Genomic DNA, 21413 nt, shown 5'->3' with positions numbered 1-21413 from the left:
AATCAGTATAATTCACTTCAAGTAAAAATATTTAAACGGATAATGGAATTCATGTTAGGTTCTAAATTTGCCTTAAAGGTTATGGACACATACCTTCAGGCCAAAACTATTTGTAAAGCTGTTTTTGCCGATACAAAATTAGACAATAGGTATGCTAGAAAAATGCTAATGAGCATTCTATAAAAGGGGAAAGCGTAAAACCACTTCAAAAAATTTGCAACACGATCACGGGTTGAGAAAATTTCAGTTAAAATTCTGTAAATTTAAAACGGGACTTGCTATTTTGCTAACTAGGGCTAGAATATTCTGAAATCTACGTCCTACATCTTCTTTTCTAAGCTTATCATTATGTCACTTAGAAAACTATACCCATGATTTTATTATTTTACCTCTCAATACTTGACTCTACTAACTAACTTGAGTGAAAGTTAAATAGTTACTTAGCTAGTTAATGGTTAGTGAACACTTATTTTAACTTAGAGTAAGGCAAGATATTACCGGTCGGGCTACTAGCTGGTAATATGTGACTTATTTGAGCTTTGCTACTGAAAATGGTGTAGTAACGAATAGACCTAAGTAACACACGTAAGTATTCAATGAAATGAAACATGTACGCAACACAAACTAATATATATGTAAACAGGTAGACAAAATAATAATACAATTTTGAGCGAAATAGTAAAATTGTGAGATATATGATTTTACCTATTCGTTACGATACTACTTATAGCAGCCTAACTCAAGTACGAAAAGGTCTCAACTAAAATGATAATTAATTTATAATATAGATACAGGATCGAGCTGATATCATTTACAATTAAACCCTTTATGTCACGATGTTCTAAAAATTATGATAGTTCTAAGATCCAAGAATTTCATTATCTGGTTATAAGTAAAAAAATGATGGTTATTTTTACGACATTGAGTATCTGTTTCTTTATAAGTCAACTTGAAGATATAGTTGAGGAAAGCTCCCTATACCTAGTATACCTACTAACAGGGTCGTTAGAAAATGTATTATCTGGTATTATATTACCGTAACGACGGATTACTTTGGCCCTGGAGGGTAACTTTGGCCATTGAGAGTTTCAGTATAGTCAACAACAGAGCTATGAATACAGGCAAAGTGCCAAAAATATGTATACACGACCTTAATGTACAGGCAATAAAGTACTGTATACATATTTTTGACACTTTGCCTGTATTCATAGCTCTGTTGTTGACTGTACACTTTATTTATTGCCATTTTTTATAGCATATAGTCATGTGGTTGATTTTAGATGTTCATTCACGTATTAATATTTTATTATTAGACCCTTTCTATGTGCGCTATTCATGTGGGCCAAAGTTACCCTCTTGGGTCAATGTAACCCGACCTTACGGTATATTATTTTACTGTGAAGAGAAATGTTTACTATCTAAAACATGCGTTATCGACCACTACGACAATCACAGTTAAATAACATTTTTGACACCATGAAAATTATGTGTCTATTCTCTTACTTAAATCCCACCTCACATTAAAAGTACTTATACTAGTGAAACATATGGTTTTTGACTATGTATTCATAAGACATTGCCTCTATTTTACAGGACAGGTGGACTTAAAGCTAGTACATAACTACAAGAAACATGCTCTCTCTATCGTACATAACAATATATGTAAGAGAAATATGGCATGTGTCTTGTAGTGTTGCGTACGCGGTCTTAATAAAATAACTATTTAACTTCCATCGCAGTTTATTGGGTACTACCGCCGCCGACGTTTCTCCGACGTTCGACGGCGCGCTGAAAAAAAGCAATAGAAAAGTTTAGTTCGGATTTCGCATACCATCTCAAGTTCTTCGACGGGCCCTGCCATAACCGCGAATCTCCGTTTAAGAACCACAGGACTAATGTATCATCGTCCACACTGTCAAACCTTAGGCTGGTTTTAGTGTCACGCGGACCGTCCGTGCGGATCGCTCCGCACCGGACCAATATGTATTAAGTTCAGGGAGCGTTATAGAGTAAAGCTGACGGGTCCGCGCGGACAGCTTTCTCATACAATTTGGCGATGCGGAGCGATCCACACGGACGGTCCACGTGACACTAAAACCAGCCTTATTGTAAGGCATAGAGTAATATAAGTAAAGAAAGATTGGTAACTCCGTACATCAGTTTTCTTACCAAAACGCGCGTTATTTCGTAGTCAACATCTAGCGTCAAGTAGCGGAATTTATCAGTACCTACTGCTATTTGACAATAGACGTCGCGGCAAACAAAAGCTCTAATGTCCAACAATTTTCAGCTAATATTATAACCGGATTAACCCTTAAATGCATAGTGTTGCCAAATGTCTACAAAGCATTAGACAGCTCACAGATAAAAAAAAGGCTTACGTTCTTGAACGCACCTTTATACCAAACGTCAAGTAGTAGGGTGATGATTTAAGGGTTAAATTTACGCAATATTTTTATTTTATAAAAATTACATTCATTAGACGAAAAGTTGGAAAGCTTGGAAAAATCCTGAAGTAGATAATTTTTTGTATGAGATTTTGAACGGTGTTTTCGGGGTTTGTAATAATTTTATATTTAAAAACTTTATCATAGTTATATCACAAATAGTGTACCTTTAAAATGGTAGTAAAAAAATCATATATTTATCTATTACTGAAAATGACATATTTACATAAATATGATTTAGCCAATTGAACTTCTAACACTGATTTCGCAGTGAAAAACGAAATTATATTTTTTTTACTATTTTTCCTAGAATCGGCAAACAATTTTTTGATACATATATTAATTTCGGGCAAAAAGAAAAAAAACATGCATTTAAGGGTTAACTGGAAGTCTATTTTCAACTCCTTCTGCTTATAATATTAGTTGTAAATTTAGTAGTACATTTTTCGTCAGTAGCGACACGTGTGACGTCTGGTGTCAAGTAGGGGTACTGATAATTCCACTACTTGACGTTAGATGTCGACTACGAAATAACACGCGTTTTGGTAAGAAAACTGATGTACGGAGTTACCACTCTTTATTTATTTTACTCCATGTTGTAAGGTCATAAGGTTCACTATTAATCAGTAAAGAGCATCGCTGTTAGTATTACTTTACTCACCGGTGTGTGGTGTCGCCTCGGGCGGCGCGCGCCCCTATTCCCTCTTCTTCCCTTTCTTCTTCCCGTTGCGCTTATTATAATTCTGCGCCAGAGCATTCACTATCGACACCACGAAGTATAGCACCATCGCCAGCACGAACTTCTCAAGCAAACTAGAGAGTACGGAGCCCGAGTTCTCGGGCAGTGCGGTGTCGTTTTTGTGTAGTCTGGCCTTCTGGTTGCGGAGGAATTCGAGGAGCGGAGCTTCGAGCTTGGGCCCGATGTAGGGTATCCGCTCCACCCAGGTTAGGACTTGCCTGTAAAAAAAGATAAAAGAGTTACTGGGTAGTTAAAAAGAGATAAACACACTAATGACACTATTTTTTAGATGCTTTACATGAGGGGTTTCTCCGTCTTCTTTTGCTTGTTTTGTTAAGTACCAAAACCAAAGGTTTATCATAATGGAATGACTTATGATGAAAGATATACCGTCTTCCAAACTTACCCAACAAGAGTCTCATTGAACGACACAATAACGAACATCTTCTGTATGTGCATCTTAATGACCGCCTTGCCCAACACTGTGGCTCCGAAGAACGTCCAGAACGGTACGAGGAAGTGCCCACAGGTAAGCCCGGCGAGGTCGAAGAGCGGGTTGGGTATTGACGCGCAGGCTAGGATGCCGATGAAGCCGATCTGCTCGACTAGCTTTTGTACTGTTTTCTTTGCTCTGAAATAAATATCAGTAGCGTTAATAAACTTAATCTCAGGACAGTTATCTTATGGTTGAGGAGATAATTACGTAGATATTCGGTAATAAGCGTAGTCGCAGCCAGGTAATTAAGATATTGTGTTATGATTATGGTTTCCAATGTGTTCAAACTAATAGCGACTGTAACTCCTTAACAGTAAGTTTCAATATTGCTCGTTTTCTTAAAATTGTAGTCTAACAACTCGGCCATCCTGACAGTAACCTCGTCCTCACCTGCTCATAGCGGATTCATCATCAATATTGAGCTCCGCCACACTGCCGCCAGACAGTCGCGCTGCCCTCCCCATGAAGTACGGCGGCAGTTCTCCGAGAGCAGTACCGATGCCCCACGTTTGCGACTAAGGCCATGCTATTCTACAGTCTGGCAAAAACGAGTAGAAATTAAAAAGTGGCAAGACTGTAGTGTCGTCCCTTTCAAACCAATTTATATAAGAAAACAGGACGACACTACAGTGTTGCCACTTTTTAAATTCTACTCTTTTTTGCCAGACTGTAAGTATGATTATTGCTTGAACACAGGCATAACAACTCGGCTATCCTGACAGTAACCTCGTCCTCACCTGCTCATAGTGGATTCATCATCTATATTGAGCTCCGCCACACTGCCGCCAGACAGTCGCGCTGCCCTCGCCATGAAGTACGGGGGCAGTTCTCCCAGCGCCGTACCGATACCCCACATCATGGACTCGACGCGCACTTTGGCCATGATGTTCCATATGGACACGGCGTTGTTGGGGTCGATTTCTGCTGGGCAGATTATACTGGAAAGAAAATACACGTTTAAAAAAAATGATGACTAGACTGGAGTGGAATTTGAAATAGCAGGATTAATTAGGCAATTTGTACGGACTTGTAATAGAAAATTCTTTGCCTAAAGCAGTTCTATATATGTTTCAAGTGGAATACCGTTTTTAGATGATTCGAGCGGGTTACTGCCGCCTTGAAGAATTTTTAAACTAGATGTCCTTGCTCAGAAAAGCTCCGCGAGGCCTTAGGTACAACAGGTACGTGTGGAGGCCAGTACCGAGGCCTACGGAGCTGCACACACTCAAGGTTACCCACCAGCCCAAAGTTGATATTACTAGCACGTATAACTCACTCGTTAGGGTAAGGCGGCTCGGGGAAGTTGAGGCCGCCGCACTCGTACGCGGCGAGAGTAACCCGCGCGATGTGAGGCCCCAGATACAGTAGGAATGTGTGGAGGCCGGTCCCGAGGCCTACGGAACTGCACACGCCCAGGATCACCCACCAGCCCCACCACGCGAGTGTTGATATTACTAGCTGCAATTTTAATGAATACGGCTGTTATTATTCCTTAAGATTGACACAATGACGAGTTAAATATTTCTGATCTCTTAGCATAGGTAGCATAGAAGTAATATCATAGGTACAGACAGTAGAAACGATATGTATAAGGTAGGGCTATAACCGCGAAAATCGAAGTTCGCAAATTGCGGGCATCTTTCTCTGTCACTCTAATTACGCCTTCATTGGAGTAAAAGAGAAAGATCCCCGCAATTTGCAAATTTCGGTTTTCGCGGTTGGCCCTCAGATCGCTTACGGCTTTGCAGTGCGGTAGGTAGATCTAGTGGTAAGTCATATTCTCTCAGTCAATGGGTCTGAAGTAAAAATAGACTTCGTGGACTTTGACTTGTAGTTTTTAAAAACACAATTTCAATACTTAAGTCATAAGTAATTAAATGAATAAATATAAATGCTATTTGTGTAGTTTTAAATAGTCAGTCACGCGATATTTCACTATTATGCAAATCGGTTATCTATTGCTTAACTAAATATGGGTAGGTATATCTAGTGTCACTTGGTCTATCACTTAAATCACTATCAGAATGCAAATATTTGATTGTCTATCTAAATAGTTGGGCAAATGCGGCCGGACAATTTGACGGAATCTGTATGACCCTGTTATGGAGTTATGTACCTATATTGACTATATTTATATACATACTTACATGTACATATGGCTGATGAGGCCCGCTTATGTGGTAGGACACCGTCGTACCGGTGATAATCAATACTATCAATAAAGCCAGAAGTTTGTACGAGAGTAATCTGAAATAGGCAACAAATTATGTCAAAATTTAATCCAACATTTACACGAACATCAACAATTAAGTCTTTTTTAACGTCGACTGGACTTTGATTTTAACGTTAGGCATTTGTTTGCCACCGACCTAAATAGCACAGCGCGTACAGTTTTAAATGTACCTTCAGTCATTCCGATAAGGTTTATTATGGCAAATCACTTAGCTACATAAAACAGTCGTGGTTAAATGTTTATTTGTTTTGTTTTCGTTTACCTTTGGAGTCCGGCGGAGGTGAGCGCGTAAAGCTCTCTGAAGAAATATTCTAGTGTGGTGATAGGTCGCCGCCATAACACCAGATTGCTGTCTGAATCCATGTTCTCCTTGGCCCTTATTCTGTAAATCCAACAAAGGTTTTTGTTAGGCTATGTATTGTGACAGCAATATCATTTCGTGGCTCTCTAGGGTGAGGGTTTTGTTTAGTCCAGACATTTGTCAAATTTGTGATTCGTACCGATTCGATTTGTGTACCGTATTGATATAGGTAGTATAGATAGTCGCTAGCCGTTTGAACACTTTGAACTTTAGATTTCGAGATAACTGTTAGGATAATACTAATAGAGATTATTAGTACGACTAGTGGTAAAATTATACTCAAATAAACTCATGGTAACTATGGTACATAAACGTACTATTATAGCATACCTACTTGAGTAGTAGACCTCCTTTATGGGGCCCAATGATTACCAGTCCGCCGGACGATATCGGCCTGTCAGTTAAAAGCAAAATATGACAGCTCCGAACAACTGACAGGCTGATATCGTCCGGCGAAGTGGTAATATGTGGGCCGCTTTAGGCCCTTTGCTTTTGGCTCTTTAGGGTGCAAAGTGTGACATTTACAATCGAGTACGCACCTAATCTCTTTAGGCTGGGGGTTGTGCAGCCCGTTGCGCGCGCGCTGCTCCGTGTCGGCCTGCGCCGCCGCCAGCTTGTAATACCCGAGACGGGCTAGCTGCAAAACAAATCGCAGTTTATTTTTTAGGCCTAGTGGTGTGTTTCACTCCTAACGCTGGACAAATGCTACTAAATTTAATGAGTTAAGTAGCTGTCCATAAAGGAGATATACAGTGTTTATTGGTTTGGCCTATTAGATTAGTGAGTTTTTTAAGCCAAATCATGGACAAATTTTGCCGAAGTTAAAAACAATTTGGATTTTTTCAGAGCTATCATGGTACGGATTTGTTAGCTTTAGATATGGGTGTCGTAAGGTAAAAATATTTGCCAAAACTCTCCCTGTAAGTAAGTAAAAAAAGTTTAATTGAATGTCAAGAGATATTAAAATTGGGAGAAGACCCAACCGTCTAAAAGACTTAATTGTATGTTGTTTATTTTTTAGTCTGGCTTGTGGATTATACAATTATTTCGACAACAATAAAAAGGAAACAGTAGTGGGAGGTTTAAATTATTTATTTTATTGACTACCCATACAACCATTTCCAGTCGCCGTTACGACGCGGTGTTGACACATCTTGTGTCGACACCATCTGTTTCGGTCACAATTCCAGTCGCAGAGTCGTGGCCGTGTCGACACAGTTACCAGAAATGGGGAAGGGTCGACACATGACACAAAGTGACATAAAGTGTGGTCGCCGTGTGCACACATTGTTTCGGGTTTGCGACTACTTTATGCCAAAATCATTCGTTCATTCGTTCATTTTGTTCCTGTCAAATGGAAACTGTCAGATGGAAAAATACTTAAATAAAAATAAGTGACATTAATACGCCATCTCTTAAACGGATTACAAGACGTAATTATATATTGTTTGCATTTATATTACAATATGACTTAAATTATTATGGGGAATTAAACTGCTCGAGTGATTTGATAAACTAAGTGTAATATAATCAACGCGCCACCCCATTGTTTTAGTTTAGCCGGAAATGAAATTGTTTACTTCTCAGTGCCTGTGTTCATAACTATATTATTTGAAGCATTTTTAGTACTTCGATGCGTATACTATACTTAAATAACAGAAATAACGCTTTACATACTACGAAACTTGTTAATTATGATGTATAAATATGGTTCAAGGCTGAGAAATATTGCAGTCACAAATGTTTCGACTTTGTGTCGACTCTGTGTTGACACATGACACGCGCTGTCAAAAGTAATAACAAAGTTACTGGTATGTTACTGGATTTGCAAAATGGCTCCTTGTGTTGATTTGTTTTCAGATATTCTCAAAGTGTAAAAATGCCGTGGTCAGAGATGGGCATTAATCGATTAACTGTTTATTCGACTAATTAATGGAATAAAAAAAGTTAATTCTCAAATTTTAATCGCGATTAGTTTAGTCGACCTAACATAGATTGAAATTGAATTAATCTGAATATTAATCGAATAAATTATCGATTAAATCTCGATTGAAAGTTGACAGGGGGCCATTTTTGTACGTAAAAATAATAGAAATGTCTTGCATGCAGATGGTAGCAAAACACTTTGTCATAAAAGTCGAGATGGGTGTCGATATATAGGTTTTAGGGAGTGCCGATTTCGAAAATAATGACCATTTTGGAATCCGAAATGGCGGCCATGCACTGTGTCATAAAAGTCGTCATGGATGTCGTTTTATACGTTTTAGGGGGCCCCAATTTTGAAAAAGATGACCATTTTGGAATCCAAAATGGCGGCCATGCACTATGCCATAAAAGTCGTCATGGGTGTCGTTTTATAGGTTTTAGGGGGCGCAGATTTCGAAAATGATAACCATTTTGTATTCCAAAATGGCGGCCATGCACTATGTCATAAAAGTCGTCATGGGTGTCGTTTTATAGGTTTTAGGGGGCGCAGATTTCGAAAATGATGACCATTTTGGATTCCAAGATGGCGGCCATGCACTATGTCATAAAAGTCGTCATGTATATCGTTTTATAGGTTTTAGGGGGCCCCGCTTTCGAAAATGATGACCATTTTGGAATCCAAAATGGCGGCCATGCACTGTCATAAAAGTCGTCATGGGTGTCGTTTTATAGGTTTTGAGGGGCGCAGATTTCGAAAATGATGACTATTTTGGATTCCACTTTTATGACAAAATACGTAGCCGCCATCTTGGATTATAAAATGATCATCGTTTTCGAATTCTGCACTCCCTAAAACCTATAAATCGACATCCGTGACGACGCAAGTTATCTTTATTTTCAGATCTAACAAATTGCTACAGAATACAAAGGACAAAAAAGAAGCGAGGAGGTAATGAAACATGCAAAAATACAGATGATTCCTCGACGCAATTGGGTGATTCTTAAATTGTGTCCAGATTTTTATTGGCATAAAAGTTTTATATTTTTCACATATTACTAAATCTATGGCAAAAGTTATAATATTGCAATGGATTCCATCGCATGTAGGTATAAGTGGCAATGAGACAGCTGATGCATTAGCAAAACAGGCATGCAGCGATGGCATTGAATTTCACTTGAAACATTATATGGGGGCAATAATGACTGTTTACATTTAGTCAAATTAAAGTGTCGCGAATTGTGGAAGGAATATTTCGACGAGAGATCTAGGGACAAAGGTATTTGGTATAAGACAATACAGCCACAACCCTTTAATTCTCCTTGGATTGATAATAGTGTGTTGTGTAGGCAGGATCTAGTTTTATTATTGAGATTGCGCTCTGGACACATTCCATTGAATAAGTTCGCCTACCTCATGCGTAAAGTGAATTCGGAATTATGCACCTTATGTAATCGCGTCGAGGATGTGTATCATATTTTAATGGAGTGTGTCCGAAATGAGCGACTTAGAAGACAGATATTTCATGACAATGACAGTTCCATTGGGTTATGTAATACCTACCTTTCGAACCCCATGTCTGAGGTTGTTGAAAAGGTACTAAATATTGTTAAGTGCGGTCTGAGGGACAGAAATGTGTGATGTAATTAAACTAGATGTAGCTATTTACTTTCTTTTAACTTTGTTAATTAAGTCTGTTTTTTATGGGGTGACATATTCGTTCAATCGAAAAAGCCCCTTAATAAAGGAAAAAAAAAAAAGTTCCGTGACATTTCGACCTTGTAATTTTTTAAGTAAATGTTTTTGTTTATCTATGAGGATCTCACTAGAATAGTATAATCAAGGTATGTTTATATTTGATGAATGAAATAGTAACGCAAAAAAAAAAATATATTTGTGTCTTATATTCCTGCCGAAGACTTTTATTTTACCTTTTCCTTCTACACAAGTTTGGCCAAGTAATAAGAATTTAGGGCACTCAATTTTATTTTCACTTCTACAACAGTAAAGCTACGAGGCCATGTTTTGGTATCGTTTTCGTATAAATTCGCAGTACCAAATTTAGTTAAGGTATCACATTGACACCATTCCGAAGTAAAAACATATAAACTTATTAAAATACTTTCTTTTAAACTCCTCTTCACGCTTAAACTGCTGAACAGTTTTAATTTAAATTTGGTACACATATATTTTGAGTCCCGAGACAGGATATAATAAGTTATCTCAAAAATCACCCTTTAAAGGTGTGAAATGAGGTGTAGGGGGGAATTCAGAATTGACTTCTTGAAGTTAATACTGTTTAAGTTTAGGTTTGAAGTCATGTTTTTTCATCATTTTTAACTAAATCAAAGATGTAGACCATCCCAAATTTCATATAAATCGGTTCAGCGGTTATTGATTTCCCGTACAAATTTCCACGCCACTTTTCACACCTTCAAAAGATGATTTTGGTTATAAGATCTATCCTATGTCCTGTTCCGGGACGCAAACTATTTCTATACCAAATTTCAACGAAATCGGTTCAGCGGTTAAGCGTCAAGAAGAGTTTCAAAAAAACCGGCCAAGTGCGAGTCGGACTCGCGTATTAAGGGTTCCGTACATTAAGTCCGACTCGCGCTTAACTGCACATTTCTAATAGGTTTTCCTGTCATCTATAGGTAAAGAACTATTTTGTGTATTCAGACGGACATACATACAGACGCACGAGTGATCCTATAAGGGTTCCGTTTTTTCCTTTTGAGGTACGGAACCCTAAAAAGATTTATTTTTATTTTGTGGAATGGTGTCAATGTGATATCTTAAATGGATTCAGCACCCCAGATTTATACGAAAACGATACCAAACACGGCCTAGCACCTTCACTGATATAGATATATCAAGATAAAATTGAGAGCCCTAAATAAACTTTCAAGAGCGGATATCTCAAAAACTATTCAACATATCGAAAAAATTTACGGAATAAACTTGTAACAAATTAAATTACCTTTCATTTTGTATAAGTGGCCATGTCGCTGAGATGCATAGTTTCCGAGATATAATCGAAAAACGGGAAAATGGGACCTTCAAAGCCCCCTCTCTCCCCCCCGCTCAAGGGCTACGGCCGGGGACTTTTGATATGTTCACCTCCTAACTTGTCAAACCGAGTTACGGAGTCAAAAATTGTGTTCCGAGCATTTCCCTCTACAACTTTTGGAGCATTCGTTGCCTGACCTAAGTAGCTTATTGAATTTCTTTAAAAACTTTTCTGTAAAAGGTTGACGGGTGTTGGGTGTTTATATGGTTTCGGTCGATTATTATCATTTGCATTGCCCATGATGACTTACTAGAATTACGAGCACACGAGACACTAATAGTAGTTTGACAAACCTTGGTTTTCAAGAGGTATTTTATATTGACATTTGCTGTCACAAATTTGCTGTCAGATTTAGTCGCAAACCGCACGCAAAGTGCACACAAATGTGTCGACACCTTGTTACGGAAAAGTGTAGACACGGCGACGACACTTTGTTTCGAAACAATTCTAGACACATTGTGTGGACTCTGTTACGACACATCTGACATTTAGTTACCACTTTGTGATTCTGCGACTGGAATGGTTATATGGGTAATTTCATAATTACGAAATACTACTATTAATCGACTTTTTGAGTAATAATAAAGGACGTTAGATAATTCCTTTAAGAATTTTAACAACTACTTAAATGAAACGATCAAAGAGATATAAAACAAAACTTACTATATGCTTCTAATTGTAACAATAAAAGTGCACATGCACACATGCACTATTGCACACGAGCACACTGTCACACGTGCACACTGTCACACAATGTAGTGCAAAATCCACACATATTCAGCAGTAGCTCGAGCATTTAATATTAACATCCATTAGATTACAATTTCAATGTGCTATCTTTAATCAAGTAAAGTGATACAAAATATTCATAACGACAAAAACAAAACATCGGTGTTATATAACAATCATTATGGGTGTTCATATAAATAATAACTTAATATTAAACCTACTGGTCGTGGGTTTCCGTCACTAAGTGCAAATGGATCCATTTTGTCAATTGTTAATAAGGGCGATTACTCGGATTACTACACTAGCAGCTACAATTGTAATAACTTTACGGGTTAAAATAATCCCAGTAACTGATTACCACCAGTTAGAGTCCACCAACTCCCTTTGAGGGGTTTTTTTTTCTCAGCTGTTACTACTGGGAGCGGGTGAGAATAAAAAACAGTTGTTACTGGAAACAGCTTGGTAACAGCTGGGAATAGCCCATATTTACGCTAGGAACGCGGCTTTGACAACTGATAAATAAACCCTTTAGCTCTGTATCAAATCAATTAAGATTTGATTCTACGGACAGCCGTAAGCGGCAACTGCATTCCATTTCATTATTTCATGCAGACTTAACAGTTGAATAATAATTATGTAAACAGCAGTTAATCGTGGAATCACACCTTACTTTTATTAGACTTGTCAATGGTTTACCTTATTAAAAGCAAGCATTTATAGGAACGAATTAGCAAATTATAGGTAATTTTGTCCTTCATATTGTCTTCTATTGGGTTTAATGATGAGAAAATAAATAGGTACGCAAAATAAATACAAAACTACACAAGAATATTTATTTACGTACAAATTCGTCTGTAATAGTTTAGGCACTTCGATAACTCAGGAAATAAACATATTATTATCAAAACGCACGCACACACACACACACGATAAGTACAACTGAATGAAATAACTTACACAAACAAACGCGGAACGAATGTGGCACGTGAACTTTGAAAACTAATTATTTTAATACGATGATAATAATAACCAATAATTTTTATCTCGAGTTACTAAATTAAATTAAGTTTTAATATAAGCCGCGAGGTTCAGACGTTCGCAGACAACGAGTGACATCACGAAACTAAAAATTTCACTTTCGAAAACTACTTTCGCGCTCAATACTTTTCACTCTCGTTTGGGGCCGAGGAACCTTTATTATTGTATTTTGAACTCTATACCCTTAGTGATGGAATGCAATTTTCTTCTTTTTTATTATTCAAATGCATTTTGAATGTTACATAAATGTTATGTGCGGCGTGGAAGTGAATATAAACGCATCACGATTGTATGTGAATGCGCCATTCTAAAATAGTAAAATTAGTAACGTGATGGATGGATAGTACCAAAAAGAATAGATAGTATAGAGGGGTCCTGTCATTGTCAATTTTGTAGTCACGGTACATTTACTGCCATCTATCGACACACGATTAAAACTTAAAATAAAATTGAAAATGTATAAACTAATCAAAATATGTTTACGGATAAATGATTCTTAATTTTTATTGTTCCATACTGACCCATGTTCTTTCACTGATATGTGTTAAAATTGTTAAATACCAAACGGTGTCGTTAACGCCATCTAGCCGAGAATAGGCCAAAGGTAATGGCGCCATCTATTCGAGAATGACTTTTCCTTGGCCGTCTGAGGCACGTTTTTTTCTTAGACTTTATTTATCTTATACGGAGTTATATATATCTCTGATAGTACGAAAAATTCATGAATATTATGGGTATACATCTTCTTTACCTTGTATTACATAGGAGATAGCGAAAGAGGGCTATTCGTAGTGAAAATAACACAGATAACATTTACCAAAAAAACGTGGGTTCTTTAAACTATTTTTTTTAAAGCGTGTTTCAATAATACATCAAGACTGTTTAAACAATGCTAGATCGGCTCGATGAAATAAAATGGCAAGAGAAAGGCATGACATGATGCAACTGTAGCAAATTGCCGGCGGGCGTCATTAGAATTCCGCCGGGGACTAGAAACCTAAGCTCTCATTAATAATGCGACGCAGGCGACAAGAGGGATTAATTGTTAGCCTTTCATGTTTTGACAGGCAGTGGCGGATTTGCCCTAAGGCCTACTAGGCCCGGGCCTAGAGCGGCCGGATATTAGGAGCGGCAACAAGGCGGCAGTCTAATATGGGTGCTGAGAAAGGGACGGCTAGTAGTTACTAGTACTACAGGACCTGGGGCCTAGGGCGGCCAACACTGCAAATGCGCCACTATGTACAGGGCGATTATGTTTTGAAGTGGGCGATGGCCTGTAGCCTTACCACGACTGCCTTAGCAGTGTCAAACATAATATTCGCTAACGTAACTTATTTTCTTATACGCCGTAGGTACTGATGACGAATGATAGGTACCTAAGGTAGGGTCTCTTGAATCCCAATCTCGAGATTTTGGACTTTTATGACAGAGATGTATGGTGTATTGTAAAGGGGCCTTTATTAGATCTAGTTTCTAGTTAATTAAACTGAAAATAGATGTCGCATACGAAAAGTGATCAAGACCTATAGTGCCCAGGGCTGGACTTTTTCTTACATACAATCTAATTGTTTTTACTTAAAATAACACTTATCATTTTTTTAATAATTAAATTGTTTCTTACTTCTATTTACCACCTTTTGTGTGGATGTCCGTCTCTAACTCCTACCAATCTTGTCACAACCGTACACGAATGATATTAATTTCAATATCCAATCAATTTGAGCAGTCATGACTGAAATTTCTATTACCCTGATTAGTTAATGTAAAGTTTTTTTTAGCTTATGTTTAAATATTAACAAGTCATACATATGGTACCTTTTTTTAGGAACTTTCCTTTGTTTCAGCTATACAGAGCTTATCTAGAAGATATCGCTTTTACAGACACATATTACTTACGATATTACGATATTTACGATCGACTGTTATTAGCCTCTATCTGTAATTAATTGTTTATTTATACTGTTTTCTCTTTTATATACAATACCTATGCAATTATTAAAGTGAGTAGAGTAGGTAAGTATTGTATGATGAAGTTAATAAAAATAATGGATGTAGACGGTCGACCGATAGATCTAACTTAGCTAGACGCTACCTTTGTTCTAAATATGTTTCATGCTTTAATTAAAAAAAACACACTAACACAAATATTAAGAATAATTAAAGTAATGAAAGCACAAGTAGTAACATTAAATTAATTATTTGACACCGTGGCATCTATCCAACTCAGCCACCCGCATAAATCCAGTCACTATGTCAATTGTATGTAAAATTTACAATATACACTTATCACACATGCTAAATTAAACCCTAACACTTCATACACACGATTCAATTCTCCATCACATATCAGATTTTAAACCTAAAATGTACTAAGTAGAATAAGACAGTGATAATTTTAACTTTACGACATCATAAATAAAGTTGGAAATGATTTGTCATTGATGATCTTTTGTTTTATAAGAGCAGTATAATAAATTGGAGAGTTAAAAGTTATTTAGAGTCTTAGGACCTTGACATTACAGTCGATATTTATGTAGCAGGCGCTTGTGTTTACGGAAATAAATGAGGTGGCGTGACCGTCGCGTGCGCGCAGGTCCACTGACCTGGATCGATTGATAGACGTTAATAAGAGTTTCCTATCCTATACGAATTATAAACTCATATTATGACTGCGAATACATAATCTCTTTAAACAGTACTCTCAACCTTTTTTTAACAGTTCGCAGAAGTCTGTCTACACGTGATATGCTGCTAAATCGGAATCTATTGAAACTTAATCGAAAATCTCGTCAGTCGAGTTATCAGTTAGTTCACAGTCAGGTTCGGTGGAAATCTATCAATTTGGTGGTAGTGGAAGCAATGGCTTCAAGCTCCGAGATTCAGCTCTATAGTTCAATCATTATCACAACAACCAAAAAACGCTCCTTGCGTTGCTGAAAAATAGGCATTTTACAACGACCGAATAATAACGCTTCCCTGCGTTGTATTCCTGCTAGAGTCTGTGCGGAAAGAGAAGAGTCGTGGAATGTATTGGGCCCCATACATTCTACGACTCTTCTCTTTCCGCACAGACTCTATCAGACCAACTTGCAACCACCATAAATATGGTAATTATGGCCAACCTATTGTATAATCCCAAAACCTACCTGGCAACGGGAATGCACTTATTTTTTAGCCAACCTGTATAAATATAAAAAAATTCAGCTCAATCAGTCACAAAACAACACCGAAGTAATCCCATAAGTATTCCGCGTGAACAAAGTTTTGTACGGAACACTAAAAATAGGTCAAGTTTGTAAAAACAGCGGTGTTTTCTGCTATTTGATTACTTATTATGATATCAATGGATAAGGAGAGACGTGTACGCATGTTATTCATACCGTGGACCTTGTATTCATTAAAGTTTAACGACCGAATCATAATTAGATACATTTTACAAGATTTACAACTGTTTAGCCAACTTCAATGCTTGCATTCTTCATTAGAATTTTAAATAGCGAAAACCAGAACAACTGAGTGCTAGTTTCTTATTTTAAGTATATTCCAAGTCTATTGTCTCCGATACCCAAAGGTTGTCTGGAAGAGATCGCTCTTAAGCGATAAGACCGCCCGTTGTTACCTCTATTGTCTTTGTTTATGTTACTGTACATTTATTGCAAATTACGAGTATGTGAGGTGTGCAATAAAGAGTATTGTATTGTATTATAAGTATTACAGTATTTATTTATTTTAAATAGCGATACCTATTCGGCATAATTATAGTTCACATTATAGTTCGCCAAAAATCTCGAATTATTTTTATGACGAGCTGACGGTTAGACCAGTGTTTATCAAACTTTTTCATGACGCAACCCCCTTAGCATGAACAAAATGTTTCGCTTATGTATTTTTCTAAGGCTGGCAGAGGCTTCGCGATCCCCCAGGGGGTCGCGAACCACAGTTTGAAAAACACCGGGTTAGACCAACGGCCCAATCCGACTGATTCCTATTCTCCATTTGCGTATGTATCTATTATAAGACAACATTCCGGGTTAACCTAAACCTAACCTAAGCCACCTAAGCGCCTAAAACATTTATTGCTAATTACTATATGCCAAGTTGTAGCATGGTAAGTAATTATTTATGTAAATGAGAATATTCTACGGACAATGGATGCTATAAATCTGCAGCAAGATATTAAAAATACTCATAAAGAGAATCTATATTTAGCAAGATCAACAAACTAAATATCAGCAAAAGCGCACTACGTGCCAAAATAATTGTATGATCTGCAGTTCCGAAAAAATTAAAACTACATGTGACTTTTCAGGCAAAGGGCGCGGTCAGAACCAGTCAGAAGCGAAAGTATATGTGTTCAAAATGATTTCGACGCAGCTTCATTGTTAAGAGAATTAGAGCCTGTCTTTTAGAACACCTCGCCCGCTTATGCTTCTGACGGTACCTACTTGTTTCGATACCTTTGACACCTTTGTTTTTGTTTGACACCTTTCTTTAGGAATTTTATGATACAGGAGGCAAACGAGCAGACAAATCGCCTGACGGTAAGCAATTAACGTCGCCCATGGACACCTGCAACATCAGAGAGGTTGCAAGTGCGTTGTCGGCTTTTTTCTTTTGAAGGTTTGAAGGACGCATCGGTCCGGAAATACCGCGGGCGACAGTTCATTCCACAGTTACCTCCTCTTAGTGTTACTTAAGTATTGTTCGTAATAAGCAACACTCAAAGGTTAACTGGAAGAAATCTCTTAAAGGGATAAGTTCGCCTTTGTACTGCCTAAAATAAATTTGTTTTGTACAATAAAGAGTTTATACATACCTACATACATACTTTTCTTTATGATAAATCGATTTCAATACGATATCAAGCGCAACTGACTTTTCAAGTTGACAAGGCGAGAAAATTAACATCAATTTCAATATCTAGAGCTGAAACGGGTCTAAGTAACAGTAATAAGCCAAATGCTCGGCGTGCCAAGAATGTCTCGCTGACAGCTGTAGCTGTACCAGATACAAAAGTAATTCTTGTTAAAGCGAGGTACGTCAGTATCAAATAGATAGCAGACAAATATATTGGAACACATCCTTATTTCTACCTATAGTTCGTTTTTTTTAGCATTAGAAATAAGGTAAACAATCTTGATGTGTCTTTTAATTGAAAAACACATTTTAAAAATAAGTTACGGCAAATATGTAACAATTATGAATCTAATATGATCATTTATATTCTTCTGATTTCATAAGTAATAGTTTTTGATTTTTAAAATGCGTTTTTCAATTAAAAGACATGTCAAAATCGCTTACCTTCTTTCAAGTTCTTTCTAATGCTAAAAAAAACGAACTATAGCTGGAGTTTTCCTCTCATCTAATCGAAGGTTAGCTGGAAGAGATCCCTTAAAGGGATAAGTTCGCCTTTGTACTTCCATTACTGTAATTTATTTTTGTAAACCTGTGTTGTGTACAATAAAGTGATTACTACTACTACTACTACTATTTCTAAGGTAGTGTTTTTCAATCTTTTTCATGACGCGACCCCCTTAATATGTACAAAATGTCTGGCTTATGTATTGCCGTACAGCTGGTAGCGGCTTCGCGACCCCCCAGGGGGTAGAGGCTCCGTGACCCCCAGGGGGTCGCGACCCACAGTTTTGTAAAACACTGTTCTAAGGTAACAAAGGTGTGTTAAGAAATTAGGTCCTCACGGCTCACGGGGCCTGTGCTCGAAAAACAATTCAAAATCAGTACGACGCGCTCGCATTCGTTTGGTCTTGACGGACCGCCGACCTATAGTGCGCTGTACATTACATTTACTTATTTAATAAACGCAAGTTGAAACGGACAGCGATAGTAATTTTATTTTAAAAATCGGACCCCTGAAGAAACTATTTGGTAACCCCTGGACTAGACAGTAACGTGGTATGTATGTATATGGTAGTAGGCACTTGTATTTTCCGTATACATAAGAACACGAGATTAAAGATGTGTTAGTAACACCTAGTTCAAGATAATTAAGTAGGTACTAAGTATTCTGTTTATTATATATTTTAAATAGCCTCCGTCCGCGTAAAAGTAGGTAGTTAAATACCTACTTGTAAACATAATAATTAAATAGAAAAAAAAAACGCCTACATAGGCTACCAAATTCGGAGAATATACCTTATGTTTAAAATTTCTAGCTCATGCCTTCAACATTGTATGCTGTACTTATAGTAGATATCTGATGATACTTTTAATGAGTCATGAGACATAATATGTGAACTGTATGCATGTGTTGAATAAAATATATTGTATAAAAAGTTTTCCTTACTATTGATACGTAAATTAAAATATTATGTATGATTCATTATTGTTAATGGATAAGCAATATAATTATGTATGTACCAATGTAACTCATAGTCATAGTATTCTATATTGTGCAAGTATATAAGACCAGACTTAAGAAGGTGCGTCATAAAACCGACCTGACCCTTATTAATGGCCTGTCATTCAAATAAACAAAATTGGGGTAGACATTTTTACAACGAAATCTTACTGTCAGATTTCCAAGGTCATTTTTAAAATTTAGCATTTGCTTCTAGTTAAATGATTTGCAAGCTTACAAAAAATATAAAATCATAATGTAATTAATGAAATCTCAGTGCCAATAGGACCTCAACATCAACATCAAGTGAGCCACTCTGAACGCAGTGCAATAAACAACAAAATTTGCAACTACTGCACACAACTAATTCTATTCAATCTAATTTAGATAAAAATCACATGATAACTACCTATATTCATCAAAATTAAATATACTACATCTATAAAAAGGGCATTCCAATGGAGACTAACAGTTTACTAAACTGTATATACACGTAATCAGTTATTGTAAAAATATTAGAAACAAAAATCACAGTGATTCACAAAATATTTAATCTACAAAAAAACATATGAAGCACAACAGCACAGCCGGCGAATTAAAACATAAATAAGCACAACCACATATGCAAACTGCTTTATACCAGCTCATTTTTGTTGCCCGTAGCCCGTTGTCCGCGTTTCCTGCACTCGGCACGCAGTTGTTCTTTGCTCATTGCAGCCAACACTTCTGGGTTCAAGTTCTGGCGAGCTCTTCCATTTTCGGATACGGAATTTGGACGCAAAACAGCCTCGGATAGCCGGGCGTTAGTCTGATTACGCGCTCGTCTCGTTGTAACCATTGTTACTTAGTTGGAATCTGTCCGTAATTCCCCAAATGTGTTGTAGTCTGTATGTGTGTATAACTAAGCACAGTTCAGATCTTCATGGTCTTATAAATATGTCTTAAAATATGATGTCCTCTCCGCCTTCCAGGTTAATGTTTGATAGAAATAAATATTTTATGAGATATTGTACATAATATACAGTAATAAATATTATGGTTAATAGAATAATTATCTACACACGACGGGAAGCATATATATATGTTGAATACCTACTTGCAATGTAATGGTAAAAAATAGATATGTAAAGGTTACTTATCGAAATAAATGATTAAGATTTAATAATAATAAATAATACGACGAAAATAAATGTTCATACCGTAATGCATGTCGCAAAACCGTGTAGTTAGATGGCTACAAATAATTCGAACATGTAATGCAATTCATTTGAAATGTTTGAGTGATATTGATTAATTAATTTCAATGGTTATTTTGAGACCAAACATAAATGTCGTATGATTAACAAAAGGGCATTACATAAGGTTAGCATTTTCAAATAATAAAAGCAAAATTCAGCCCCTAAACAAATAAGCTTAATTAAAAAATATTGGGAACAGTCAGCAGAAAATATTATGCACCGTCTAACCTAACATTACATCTAGATAAGACAATCAAAGTACTTACATTAAACTCTTTTCGAGGGCCACAACTTTCAAGATGTATTTTAAAATATTATTGCACTACTTTTATGTTAATGTGAAGATATAAAATTGAAATTTCCAATTCTGTTTCAATCTTACCCCTTCAGAAAATGGAATACTGAAGACTGAAGGGAGGGGAAGAAAAATCTAATGAAGAATGTTGCCTTTATGTAAAATTACAATACCGTATTATCTCAACAAGGAATAATAATCAGTAAACATGTGATATTTACGTGATTATAAAAGGCTTCTATTATAGCGCTACATATAAACATATTTTATTTGTTGACTTTCAAGGTTTTTTTATCATATCATTTTATTTTTATGTAATTTTCTATGTTTAAATCTGCAAGAATTTTCCCCAAAAAAAGGGTATTTCTTTAAATATGGCACCTGGAATTTAAAACTGACGTGTGATAAAGATTGTCATTGCCACGAAAGAAAATTCAAAATGTCTTAGTCTTAAACAAGGCAAATGAAAATACAGAAAAATG

The 21413-nt window shown here is 36.7% G+C and overlaps 2 protein-coding genes across 2 annotated transcripts in view; both read right to left on the bottom strand.

The window, feature by feature from the left end:
- The window catches only part of LOC134800253 (iron-sulfur cluster co-chaperone protein HscB), a 125858-nt gene that overhangs the window by 51901 nt on the left and 52544 nt on the right, over positions 1 to 21413 (bottom strand). The window lies entirely within an intron of this gene.
- Positions 1256 to 21055, bottom strand: LOC134800202 (vacuole membrane protein 1). Its single transcript, XM_063772695.1, has 10 exons — positions 20903 to 21055; positions 20039 to 20362; positions 6816 to 6913; positions 6178 to 6297; positions 5830 to 5929; positions 4959 to 5140; positions 4420 to 4620; positions 3593 to 3817; positions 3109 to 3404; positions 1256 to 1788 (listed from the first exon to the last, which is right to left on the bottom strand). Exons 2-9 carry the CDS (start codon positions 20234 to 20236, stop codon positions 3143 to 3145), a joined length of 1386 nt encoding a protein of 461 aa, XP_063628765.1. The 5' UTR covers positions 20237 to 20362; positions 20903 to 21055; the 3' UTR covers positions 1256 to 1788; positions 3109 to 3142.

The sequence above is a fragment of the Cydia splendana genome, chromosome 19 (genome assembly GCF_910591565.1).
Source record: "Cydia splendana chromosome 19, ilCydSple1.2, whole genome shotgun sequence".
Taxonomy (NCBI): domain Eukaryota; kingdom Metazoa; phylum Arthropoda; class Insecta; order Lepidoptera; family Tortricidae; genus Cydia; species Cydia splendana.
The sequence above is the reverse complement of the archived record's forward strand: the minus strand, read 5'-3'. Positions and strand labels throughout refer to the sequence as shown.